At 33.2% G+C, this 14,619-nt stretch overlaps 1 protein-coding gene across 1 annotated transcript in view; it reads left to right on the top strand.

Moving 5' to 3' along the window:
• The window catches only part of DLGAP2 (DLG associated protein 2), a 213,473-nt gene that overhangs the window by 112,034 nt on the left and 86,820 nt on the right, over window positions 1-14,619 (top strand). The window contains exon 4 of the mRNA XM_074226339.1: window positions 12,437-12,656. Coding sequence (XP_074082440.1) covers window positions 12,437-12,656 — 220 coding nt within the window. The remainder of the gene's footprint in view (window positions 1-12,436; window positions 12,657-14,619) is intronic.

Here is a 14,619-nt window from a genome sequence, read left to right as displayed (position 1 = left end):
ACTTGATTGTAATTCATTCCTTGCTTCTTACTTTACTTTAAAAAAGGGAAGCTATTAAATGTGAGAGGCTCCCTTTTCCAATGCCTTCATCTAAAAAACATTATTTCCCACTCTCATCCTTTTTCCCACTTTCTAACAGAGATGATCCTCTCCCTTGTTAATGCCAACCCATATATGTGTGTATGCATTTAATCCCAACCCATTCTATCTTCTTTAATGAACTGAATCTTCAATCACCATCCCCTCCACTCTTTAACCTCTTGCTGTCAGTTGATTTCTTTGCTACTGCCTTCAAACATTGTCTATCCTTAAAAGAAATCACTAGATCCCTTTATATCTGTCCCTATATCTGTGCTAGCCAAGCTCCTTTGAAAATGTTGATTACACTCACTGCTTCCACTTTCTCCCTTCTCACTTTTTCCTGGAGTATTAAAAATCTGACTTTCATCCTTATCATTCAACTAAAACTTCTATCTCCTAAATTATGAATAATCTCTTAATTGACAAATATAATGATATTGTTAATAATTACTAAACCTTTCTGAAGTTATCTAGTGCATTTGACACTGTTTTTTTTAGTTTTTTTCAAGGCAATGGGGTTAAGTGGCTTGCCCAAGGCCACACAGCTAGGTAATTATTAAGTGTCTGAGGTTGGATTTGAACCCAGGTACTCCTGACTCCAAGGCCGGTTCTCTATCCACTGCACCACCTAGCTGCCCCTATTTGACACTGTTAACTACCCTCTCCTCCTGGTTCTCCTCTCAGGTATTTTGTAACATCACTCCTTCCAGCTTTGTCTCCTGCCTATCTGACCACTCTTCAATCTCCTTTTATGGCTTGTCATCCAGATAAAATCCCCTGAAAATGGTCCCCTTGGGGACCCAGTTCTCTCTCTCTCTCTCTCTCTCTCTCTCTCTCTCTCTCTCTCTCTCTCTCTCTCTCTCTCTCTCTCTCTCCCCTTCCCTCCTTTTTGCCTTCCCTTCCTCCCTTATCAGCTCCAGTATAACCTATCAGTTTTATGGTTATGACTCTTAGATCATTTAACTAGCCCTAGCTTCTACCTTAGAATTCCAAACTGGATATCCAGCAGACATCTTAAAATCAATATGTCTAAAAGTGAACTCATTATTTTCCCTCTCCCCCATACCCTCTCCTTTTACAAGTTTCTCAAAGCTACCCCATCCTTCCAGTATTTCAGATCAGTAACCTTGGCATTATCCTTCCTTACTGTCCCTCATCCTATACATACAATCAGTTGCCAAATTTTGCCATTTCTTCCTTCATAACATATCTCACATCCAACAGTTCTTTACTCACACAACTACATCTTGTTCAGTGTGTTATCAATGGCCTCCTAATTTGTCTCCCTGCCTCAAGTCTCACAGTATTCCAGTATTTCTTTTTAAGTACAGATCTGACCATGTGACTTCCCTTATCATCCAATTCCAATGTTAAGCTAGCCTCAACAATCAAAAACAAACTCCTCTGTTTAATTTTTAAAACCCCACATCAACTGGTTGCAACTCTTCTTTCCCATCTAATTAGACATTGTTCCTTTGCCCACATTTGCTAATTAAACCAAACTGGCTTTCTCTCTTTTCTTCACATATAACACTATCTTCTACCTCTTTGCCTTTGTATTGGCTATCCTTCCAACTTGGAATGAATTCCTTACCTTTACCTAATTTGAGTATCTGTCTTCCTTCAAGATGCATCTCAGACAACATCTATTCCATGAAGTCTTTGACAAGCACTCTTAACTGCTAGTACCTTCTTTCCATACTCTCTTTAAATACTTTTGCTATATTAATGTTGTCTAACTTTTTATCTATTCACTCTATGTATATACATAGTAGATGCTCAATAAATATATGTTGATTTATTGTAAGATGTTCTCATATCTTCTTCTGAAGGACTCTTCCAATGTCCCATATTATTCTGTACAAGCCATCTGCATCCATATTTATCTTACCAGTTCTGTTTTCTTTGCTAAAATCATAACAGGCCAGTGCAATCCCTGCTAGTTTTGACCTAACAATACCAAAACAGAACAATCAAAACAGAGGTCCTTCAAACTATTCATATATGAAACCATTGGTGACAACAAATGAAGAATTTCAAATGCCATTGGTAAATTCCCTCACTTTTGTAGTACACTTTCCAGGAAATGTACCAAAATTTGATAAAATTGATGCATGCATGCATTATCAGGGCTAGATCAGTGTTTGGAAGGCTCTGAAAGAAAATATGGGAGATAAAAATTATTTGTTTGCCTACCAAATACCTGATAAACAAACCCCACTAAGACTCTAAACCTCCCTATTCTAAGTTATCTGGACTTAAGTAGCTAAGTGGTCAAAAAGAATTTATATTTGTATATACATTATGCAATGTATCACATACATTACCTTCTTCACTAGTCCCTGAAGCTGCAAAACTCTTTCTCCCTTGTTCATCAAAATCTTTATCCCAATATTCCTTCCTAAATCTCCTAAAAAGATTAAATTGCAGGGACAGCTAGGTGGTGCAGTGCATAGAGCACAGGCCCTGGAGTCAAGAGGACCTGAGTTCAAATCTAGCCTCAGACACTTAATAATTACCTGGTTGTGTGACCTTGGACAAATCACTTAACCCCAATGCCTTGCAAAAACTGAAAGAAAGAAAGAAAGAAAGAAAAGTTAGCCCAGTCCAGAATGTTCACATAGCACTTCATTTTTTTCTTTCCAGTTTCTATTGGAATGAAATAGATATGGCATATGGGATTAACTCATTTAGCTGCTTTTAAACACTCAGAAAATTTATTATTTCAGATGTATAAATATCAATTGTTTTAGGGGTTTTTGGTAAGGTAATGGGGTTAAGTGACTTGCCCAAGGCTACATGGCTAGGTAATTATTTTGTTTTTTAGGTTTTTGCAAGGCATTGGAGTTAAGTGGCTTGCCCAAAGCTACACAGCTAGGTAATTATTAAGTGTCTGAGGCTGGATTTGACTCAGGTACTCCTGACTCCAGGGCCAGTGCTCTATCCACTATGCCACCTAACCACCCCATAAATACCAATTTTACTGAACATATTTGGATATAATTAAATATTCTTTCAATACTGGGGTAACAGTTAAGCAAAGAAATAAATTTTTCTATTTCAAATAATTTTTAAACTTTCAATTAAACAATGCTTCAGGATTTATTATTTTTCAAGAACTAACGGAATATAAACATATATATATATATAGATATATATATAGATATATATATATCCCAAAATACTTCAGTCCTTAGGGACTTGACATTCTATTGCAAAAAAGTCAGGTATTATTTGTTAATGATTAAGGTTTTAAAGACTAATTTTTATAACATTGTCTGACTATTGATTATTCTTAGGTATTTTTTCCTGAGAAAAGTTATATTGATATTTTTCCATAGATCTAATTTTTCTGTTATATGCTCTATAATCTTTATAACATTCATTCCAGAAAACTGGCTAAAACTTTAAATTTATAGCCCCCACTATATTCAAATTATCCTGAGATACTTCTGGACAATAAGAAGTTGTTAACAGATAAATGTATATTGATGTGAAAAAAACTAAATATGATTTATCATGTTGGTTTATGAGGGTATGACATTCTCTGTGTTCTAGGTTTGTCAGAATTTTTAAGTGATATTTTAAGAGATTGACTTGCTTATATAACTAATAAAATATCCATCAAAGGACTTCTTTTTCTTCTTTTTTTCATAAAATACTTTAATCATGGCTTTTTGGTCATTGGTTTTTCATTTTTTTCCTAACTGAATAGTTTTTAGACATGTCTATAGCTCTAAGGTAAAACCATATATAATCTTCCAACTTTTCCATGTTATACTAAACAAAGAATCAAGGGAGCATTTCTCTAAGCAAATCCAAATGGAATTTTCTACAAGAATACAGTAAATTTCCTTAGGCAGTACTCTATTCCTAATACAAGGTATCTTAATCCATAGATTACTGGAAATTGATAATGGAATCAATCACATACAAATGGGCCTTATTTCAAACCTATTCTTTCATTTAAAAATAAACTTGAACCAAATGGCTCTGTGTTTTTGTCATATTAAAATATAAAGATATTCTGAATTTATGGTGAGTTTACAGCAAATTTTTCCCAGGGATTTAACTTCAAGAATACTAGATTCAGCTCCAGGGATACTAGTTCTATTATGATCTTTTTCAAGATGCTTTTGTTAACAATATTTAGAAAATAGATGTACTCAATTTTTTTTTCTTGTCAAGTAATCTGAAACTTTTGTATGAATGTCATTGTCATTGAGACTATAGAGGTAGAAAATAACATGGTCAAAGGGTAGGTCATGTTTTCAACTCTAAACTGGAGACTTCATATTGACTTTGCTGACTAGTTATCATCTGGAGTTGATATGACAAAATTCTAGGATAAGATCTTTTCTCTGATTTTAATGCTATCAAGAACCAACATCTGCATCAAAACAGAAAATTTCCCCCAATTCAAATGCTGCATGAGAAGATATATTTGCCTTACTAAATCAATTCTGATTACAGACTCCTTTTCCCAAGCACAGTTCTCATAAACCTGGTCTTGAGTGTTATTGCCACCCAAAACTTGAAGCCTGAGTATTCCATCAGAGATCAAAAATCTCAATTCATGTATATTATGTCATACACAATCTATCTTGATGAACACTAGTGTCCTTCATTTTGATCTTCAAAAACACACTAAAAGATAGATAGGTCTTATTATCATTTCAAACTTACAGATAAAATTAAAGTTATATGACTTACCTAGGGTCACATGGGTAGTTTATCTTCATTATGCTCATTCATGTTCTCAGTAATATATTTTGTATTACTCCTTGCACATGAACAACACTGATAATATGTTGTTGCCCAAATATTATTATGCATCCTTCCCTTTAACTTTGGGTTACCTAAAACAATAAAAATTTTAAATAAAATACCAACACTAAATGCAACACCAAACACTTGTTTCCAGTCACTTCCATTGGTTACTTCCACAGTTACACAAACAAGAGCAAATAATCCCCTAAGTACTACTCTTCAAAGAGAACCCAGGGGTAAAAAAAAAAGTATGCTGAACACCTAATCAAGCTAAGTTCCCAAGGAAGGTTCAAAACATATAAACACATGCTCCAAGCTTCTCAAGACACCATGACTCCTTCCACATGTTACCAGCAAAGCACTTCTTTTGACTCTCTTGTGCTTAAAATCATCCCAGAACATAATTAGCACTTAATAGATGTTTGTTGACTGAGAGCCTGAGTTGAAATTATGGTCTGTGCCTGCCAAATGTTGATGAATAGTTAAAGTACCAGCAATCTTTTCTGACTGAATCTACACACACACACACACACACACACACACACATATATTTTAATAGATATAGATACAGATAAACAGATAGATGGAGAGAGAGAGAGAGAGAAATATGGATACAAACACACACACACACACACACACACACACACACACACACACACACAAACACACAAAATATAGTCCTAAATACAACCTCCATATCCCTATGACCAAGATTGCTGGTACATTAAACTTCAGCTTTCATCAAGCTACTCTTGAACCTTCTCATTTAACTATATCTTTGGGAAAGACTTGCTCCAGCTCACTTCCCCCTCTAAACCATTCATGGGAATCATTTGTCATTCAGGTGTACTATGTGTGAGGAATTCCTTCATTGCACTGTAAAGAATACTCAAATAGATCTCCGATCTCAATTTGGAAGTGCCCTTCAATGATGTATAATGCAAGATTTTTATGCCTGCCATTCTATATGCCTTCTGCCTATGCTATCCCAAAATTTCTACACAGAGAGTCCACCAAAGGAGCTTTTCTTCTGACATCATAAAGTTATTAGTTGACTACTCTGTTCACCTGTCATCTTTCACTGTTGCCAAAGAACCAATCTATCTTCTCTTCCTGTCATACAACTTCTTGATAGTATCCTTTACTCCTCTTCTGATTTCCTTATTAGTTATACATTGCAGCCAACTCATTCCCACTATTCGTTGGCACTTTATCTTGTATTTGATAATTATATTTAGTTAGCAGTATTCCAGTCAGGTCTCTGCCATATAGCAACAAGGGTAAAATCTTTGTATTAAAAAGATGGGTCTGTTTTAATAAGAATCTTTGGGCCACTAAAAGCTTTGGAATATGCTATAACAAATACAACTGACTTCTTTTCAACTGAGATCAGATCATGGCTGATACATATCATAACTCCCAGATATGAATGATGTAAGACCAGTTTCATAGAGTATCTTTTCAAATGCATGTTGCAGTCTATACACTAGATATCCTTCATGCATTTGTTCTTCTTTTGAGAATGGATAGGACAAACTTCTTTGAGTTTTCTAGAACTGTTCCAGCTACAAAGCATTTTTGTTGGGATTTGATGTAATCAGTATGATGTTATTCTAAAAAGGTAGCATCTGGAGTATCATCATCCCCTGGAGATTCTTCCTCAATCTGGACTTTTCTCTGTATTTAGTCAATAGTCAATAAATATTTATTAATCACTTACTCTGTATCAGGCATTGTACTAAGAGATATGTATACAAATGATAAAAACAAATTTCTGTCCTCAAGATGTCTATAATTTAATTGGCAAAGACAATACACAAAAGGAAGTTAATTTCCTCCAACAGTCATACTTTGGTTTTATGCATCACATGATGTTTTATTATATGGTGGGGTCACTGAACAGGTTTATTTCTGTTTTTCATGTCCCAAGGAATCTTGGATGATTTGTTGTATGTATAGAAGTATGTCTTTGCAGAATAAGAGCCTGTAAGAAAGCTTTTAATTCTACTAAGTCAAGTGTTTTTCATAATCAACAATGAATAGACTCATTTGAAAGTTTGAATTCTGTGCACCCTTCAGATAGCATACAAGGAATTAAATTGACTATAATTTAATTGACCAGAAAAGTATTATTAGTGATAGAAATTATTCCAGAGTCAACTGTCTATATACCATCAAGCCAGTAACTTCATAGAGCTAAGAATATATAATGAAAGAAGAAATAATAATAATAATAATAATAAATACAATATACAGTTATAATATCAAACCTGAACTATTTAAAGAAATTACTAAAAAATTTTAAATGATAAATATACTAAAAGAAATGATATTGACACCAATTCTAATAATTTCACTGAGAAGTTAAATAAACGTAAGTTAATTGACACAATAGAGACAACAAGAGCTTAGAAAATATCTTAGTTTAAAATTTTTGAATTACTTGCCAAATAACTTCCAATTTAGCCTATGTCTGTCTGTCTGTCTGTCTGTCTGTCTGTCTGTCTCTCTCTCTCTCTCTCTCTCTCTCTCTCTCTCTATATATATATATATATATATATATATATATATATATATATATGTATTTTTTCTTGGTTGGAACATAATAAATGTTTACTTATTAACATAATAAAGTGAGTAGACTGCCAAATGCCAAACCAGGTTAAAGTGTAAACCTGTTCATAAAATCTTACCAAAAACAGTACTAGACAACTATGAGTAATATCATCTTATTAAGCAGAAACAGAGGAAGGTAAATTCTGATTAAACAAATTTTAGCAAGATATCAAATTAAGTAAAGTCATCCTAATAAGATTCAAGAATGAAAATGGAAAGATTTGAGACAAAATTAAAATGGACAAATATTTCAAAGTCATTTCAACAAACTGCAACCACACTTGGACCATAGTACCAATGTACTTATAGAGACAGAATAAATAACAGTAGAGGAAACAAAAAGTAAGAAAAACAGACATATTTGTGCAAGTATACATAAAATAGATCTGTACTGAAGATGACACAATTTAATACACATTCAAGGACAAGATATCTGAAGGAAAAAACTACACCAAAAACACAAGAAAAATCTGAAACATTTTTATTGCCAAAAAAAGTAATTAAGAGAATAATATAGATAAGCTTATTCTATCTTTACAAAGTCACAAGTATAGTTGTTAGTTAATGAATAGTCTTTTCAGGGTCTTAGATTATTAATAATCATAATTAATAGGAGATCACATTTATATAATCCTTATTATGTGCCAGATAACTGTGCTTAGTATTTTAAAATTATGATCTCATCTGTTCCTTACAACAAACCCAAGAGGTAGGTTCTACTGCTATCCCCATTTTGCTTATGAGGAAACTGAGGCAAATGGAATTAAATGACTTGCCAGGATGACTTTGTTTAGTTTCTTCAACTAGAATTTACCCTCTATTGGTTCTCTCTGCTTTAATAGGATGGTTTCATTCATAATTGTCCAGTATTTTTCTTTGTAAGATTTTATAAACGGGTTTACCCCCTAATCTAGTTTGGCATTCAAGCTCTTCCTATTTCTCTATGGTAAATAGAAAAGAATTACCTTTCATTTATTTTCTTTATTTCCATATATTCATATGTGTACATGCTGCCTCCGTTATGAAGCTCTTCCTTTATATGACAAATGTAAAAAATATCTTTCATTATTTTATTTCTATATGTTCATAAATGTACATATTGCCTCCCCTATGAAGCTCTTCCTGTCTCTCTAAAGCAAATAGAACATTAGCCCCTTTAGAATAGAAAATGTTTCCCTTTTTTCTTTGTCTTCCCTATACCTAAAATATATATTAATAATTTAATAAATCTAATCAATCAATTGACTGAAGGGATAGTTCTTTAAGTCTAAAATATCTGAGACATTTTTAGAGCTAAAAGAAATTTAAAACTATTTAGATCAACTTCCTGGTTTTGCATATAAGGAAACTGAGACCCACAGAGACATAGATCTTTTTGAGGTCTTCCAGATAGTTTGAGGTAAGGCAAGGACTAAAGTTGTTCTAACTTCCATTTCTATGCCCTTTCTACTATATAACAATACCTAATGTGTTGTTGTCTCACATTGCTGTTTTTCACTCCCTCCGGCCATTTAAGAATAATAAATACAGATAACTCTCAGTCCCTGGCTATTAAAAAAATAAAATAAAATCCTTCCAATGATCTTTGGGTCACCTATATTCCACTCTCCCCAACAAATAATGAAAAATGAAATAAAACACAAAATACTTCTTTTTCATCACTTTTACAGTACCTTCAGGTCCCTTCTATAGTGACCTCCAGGTACAACTCAGGGATTTAAGTTAGATTGCTTATCCTAGAAAATTTAAGCTTTTAGATATATTCTCTGCTTTTCTCCTACCCACACAAGGTAGCAGTCCCAGATAATTCTCTCTAAATTGTATCTGATTAACTTAACAAAAATAGTAACATAATACATTACATTATGTCGGTATAGCTATTATTTCATTGGTGCACATGTGTCTATAATTCATCCTCATTTTTTCCTTTGTTTTTCTGTCTAGATATTTCCAAAAATCTTCCATAAAGAAATTACCTACCACAGTGGCAACTTTTCCCCCTCATTCCATTATTTCAATAATATCAGATCAATCTTTAGATGTTATCCTTACTCTTGGGGCATTACTAATTCCTCTCCTTTTTTTAATGAAACATAGTACTGATGATATGTTCTATGAAATTTTTCATACAGAAGATATGATTGGGAAGATATTGCTCACAGACACTCACCACTGCATCTTTCTATTGTCCTGTGGATCACCTACACACACACACACACACACACACACAAACACACAAACACACACAGACACACACAGACACACAAACCCTGAAACCCTGAAACCCTGAAACTATATATAACACAACACACTTCTATCATCTTGCTCATCTTTTTAGATTTTTTTCAAAATATAGCTAACTCTAGCACCATTTTATCTAGCCTACATTGTTCATTTCTGTTGAAAGATTTCTAAATCCAACAGATATTAGCATATATAAGAATCTACCTTTGAATTAACATTAATGATATATATATAATATATACAATACATTTGCAATATACCTATAGCGTACCAATATTGGGAAAGGATTGTGCATCTAAATCCAATTCAGCTGAATTGAGGGTATCATTTTGTTGAAATGGTTAAATTTCTTCTCTTGTAAGACAATTATCCCTACTACTAGTCTGACTCTTTCTTTCCATTACAGGATTATCATTCATTACCCCCTTTTATACACCATTTTTTCTAGGCAGAATGAACCACTTTTCACTCCATCTGGGCCTTTGTGTTATATTAAATAGATGCTATCTTCTTTTTGTATAGCCTTCCCTGATGCCCATCAATGAAGTCAACCAACAAGCATTTATTTTTAAAATGTTAATATCTAGTTTCTTAAATATTTCAGAGTATTTTGTTTGTACCTCTCCTACACAGTAGTCACATTCTAATTAGTTTTTGCTCAACCACCTTCATTTCCTTCTTTTAACCAATAGATCAATAGCTCAGGAGAAGACCATAATCAAAATGTACCTATATTCCAGCAAATAATAATAATAATAATAATAGTCTCTCCTGATATTCTTGCAGAGAAGATAGATAGATGTGGACTAATTAAAAGAACATTTAAATGGATTCAAAACTAATTGTACAACTGGACCCAAAAAGAGTTATTAACAGTTCATTGTCAAGTTGGAAGAAGGCAGGTAACTAGTGAACCTTCCTGTGAGGTGTGTTCTTGATCTTGTACTATTCACCATCATTATCAAGATAAAAGAATAATGGCACACTTGCTGAATTTTCAGAGGATATTAAGCTAGGAGGGATAGCTAATGATTTTAATGACAGAAGAAAGATTAAAAAAAAATCTTAAACAGACCACACAATTGAGCTGAGTCTATAATGTTGAATTTAATAGCAATAAATTCAAGATAAACTGAAGTTCAATAACTCAACTATAGAAGGATATAATTATCCACATGGATAAACATCAATTTAAATGGAAAAAATAGTGGTATATGGGTTCAATATGAGTCAACAATGCTATGTGGCAGCACATACACACACAAAACTAATAACAATCATAGGCTGCATCAAGAGGCATGGTGTTTAGAACTGGGAAGGTGATAGCTCTGCAGATCTTTTAGAGTTTTAAGTTTCCAATTAATATATTTTAGAAACTTGTTGATAAACTGGAGGGCATCCAGAGGAGGCTATTGAGTTGAAGAAAGGATTAAAAAATTATCTTTCCCTTAGGGGATTTTTGATCCATACTATGAATCAATAAGAGCATTGAAAGACAGGGTAGAGAATTCATTCAAAATAGAGGTAAATAGAAGAACTAGTTATTAATTGGTAAGTATGAATCCCTATGTTTAACAATCTAGGAGACACATAGAAACATGCAACAGTACCTGCTATTCAGATGTTAAGCTCTAGTTGAAGAAATAAAATCAGTACAAGGTTAACCACAATGCCAGAACCATAATCAAAGAAATTTAAGATCACTTTTTAAGGTCGCCATTGAAAATGTACAAAAAATAAACAAAATTCATTAAGCTTAGCATCATGCCATCCTGAAAAGTCATTTATCCTAACAAAAAGCTATTTGTTTAAAGTCATTCTTTTCGTGATGCCATATAGTCCATACTTAGTTGAGTCACAAAATTGGGAAGGACATATTTATCTGAGACACTAGGCTAGGAATAGAATGCAGAAATATCATAAAGTAGTCCCTCTGAATGAATAAATTGATGTATAGATAGGGGGCAACAATCCAACAATTGCTTTTTTTCCTCCCATGGGATATGGATTTATAATGCAGAACATTTGATAATGCCTCAAATGTTATGCTACAGTGGCAATCAGTATTAAACTATAAACTTTTATTATCCAAAAAGTAAAAACTTATACATATGTCTTAGGTCTTACACATATGTGGTGCTAAAAGAGATCATTTGACTGTGGTAACCTGAAATCATTTCTATTAGGCTTTGAGGTTCACAAGATCCATCTCAAAACTGAGCACATTCTAAAAGCTTTGTTTTATAGGATCAAAAGGATTTTATGAAGAGTTTTAGTTTTTGTAATGTCCTCCATTTTTAGATAGATAATTGCATTTATATAGCATGCTAATATTTGCAGTGTTTTACACATATTATCTAATTTTATTCCAACAACAATCCTGGAAAGGCAGCGCTATTAATATCATCATTTTATAGAGGAAAAAAATGAGACAACTAGAAGCTAAGAGATGAACTGAGGACTGCAATTAATAAATGTTTAAAGTAGGATTTGAACTCAAATTTTTCTGAGTTCAGTAATTTATCCATTGAACTACTTAAATGCCTCTAGAAAGTTACTTTCTCAAATTTGTCAGAACAGATAATTCCAATTTCATGTTTGTTATGATGAAGTTTAAGTGTATAAAATTTATAGTGTAATGGATGAAGCTTTATCTTTGGAAACATATTAAAGATGCCTGTCAATGAGATCCAAGTATCAAACTCACTGTTGTCATTTATCCCAGATGAGTGAAGCTGAGATCAACGGGCAGTTTGAATCGGTGTGTGAATCAGTCTTTAGTGAAGTTGAATCTCAGGCCATGGATGCCCTAGACCTTCCTGGTTGCTTCCGAACGAGAAGTCACAGTTATCTGAGAGCCATTCAGGCTGGTTACTCCCAAGATGATGAATGTATTCCTGCAATGACATCTTCTAACATCACCTCAACTATCAGGTCAACGACAGGTAAAGGAAAAGTCTTTTTTGCCTTATGCAATAACATGATATTTACTTATTGTTTCCATTGGACAAGAAAAATAACCACACACACACACACACACACACACACACACACACACACACAGAGTCTCACTTGTTATCCCAACATTTGATTATTCTTTACTATTGAATTTTCAGGAAAATTCCAGTTACTGTTTTAAAAATTCTCCCAATAAAAGTATATTGGTTTCATGGTTTTCCATAAGCAAAAAGCAAAATGTGCCCAAATTATGGGCACTACCATTAGGTGGTTATACCTTAATTCTTAAGGTCATGCAATTTGTCATAAATTTTCATAGATGCTCAGAAAAGTTCAGATCTAATGATCTATACATCTGCCTGGCCCTTTCACCAGTGCCCAGTAGGAATTGCTGTTCTGTACTCCCCAGATCTATAAAAATTATTTATAGCTAGAGATTAATCAATCCTAGATGTAAATTTACTGAAATTGGTAGAGCTCTAAGGATAAGATTTCATGATACCCTCTGGTTCTAATGGAAATTTGGAAAATTTACCACCTAAACAAAAAATTACTGCCTAATATTTTATTACTCTTCCATTATTTATGTATCACAATGAATATACATGGTCCTGAGAAAGTCATAAAATAGACCAAGGAATACAATTTTGCCATGACAAGTTTAAAGGCTAAGAAAAAGACACAAGATAAAAATCATACAATGCTGAATAGATAAGTGATATGAATACTAGAGGAACTATGTACTAGGGGAATAATAAGTGGGGGGACCAGATGTTAAAGAAAGAAACTGAAGGGAGTGGGGATAATTTTTATTTAATGATCAAGTTATACAGGATATAATGAAAAAGGCGCCTATAATCAGGAGTCACTAAAAAAAAAGATCAGGGAAGGCTTGGAAAGAAGTAGGACATTACAACTATATATCACTGAGTTTTTCTTCTAAGTGAAACATTTTACAAAGATGAGCAATATCATACAGTATAAAAATAACCCATTATAGAATTCCAAAGAAAAACATTTCACAGCATTACCAAAAGTACTATTGGTGAATTTCTTTAAATGTCTTATACAATAAAAAAGAAAGAGAAAATACATTATGACTTCTTTGAATTCTTCATCATTTCCAGTTGTGGATCCTAAGAATTACCTGAGATACTGGAAAGCAGATTTTTGACATCTATGCCATAGTTGTTTCATAAAAGCTGTATGTTTGTATAATATCATACTAAAAGCAGAGAAATCATAAATATTTTCCAAACAAATCTTTGGAGGCACACAGTCATAAATGTCTTAAGTAGTATTCAAACTCAGGTCTTCCTAATTCCCCTGTTCCACCTAAACGATCTCTTGCAAGTTTTTTTTTAATATGGATTATGAAAGTGGGGGTAAAGATAGAATTCTTTTTTCAACATATGCCCCCCCAAAATGAAAAGAGAACAGAAGGTAAGCCAGATAGAATCACTTTGAAAATTAAATACTGAATTTATTATGTACTTTAAAATAAAAAGCTAGCCCTATATAATAGAGATTTGCAATCTCGTATATAGTCCTCTCCTGTTCCACATGGTATTTGAAAATGATCATTTTATTTGGTATTTGTTAAGTTCAGAATAAAAAGAAAATAAATTATAAAACAACAGAAACCAAAAATAAAGCAATGCAGTGGCTTGCATATCTGACCCAGAAAGATGGTTTCCAAAGAAGAGTTTCAGAAATATTTTGAGAAACAGTAGCATCGGGGGAAGCTAAGTGGCACAGTGGATAAAGCAGCGGCCTTGGAGGCAGGAGTACCTGGGTTCAAATCCGGTCTCAGACACTTAATAATTACCTAGCTATGTGGCCTTGGGCAAGCCACTTAACCCTATTCGCCTTGCAATAACCTAAAAAGAAAAAAAAAAAAAAGAAACAGTAGCATCACTGAAAGAAGTATATTGCCCAAAGGCACTACTT

The sequence above is a fragment of the Macrotis lagotis genome, chromosome 1 (genome assembly GCF_037893015.1).
Source record: "Macrotis lagotis isolate mMagLag1 chromosome 1, bilby.v1.9.chrom.fasta, whole genome shotgun sequence".
NCBI classification, from domain to species: Eukaryota; Metazoa; Chordata; class Mammalia; order Peramelemorphia; family Peramelidae; genus Macrotis; species Macrotis lagotis.
Note: the sequence above shows the minus strand (reverse complement) of the source record. Positions and strands in the feature narration are given on the sequence as shown.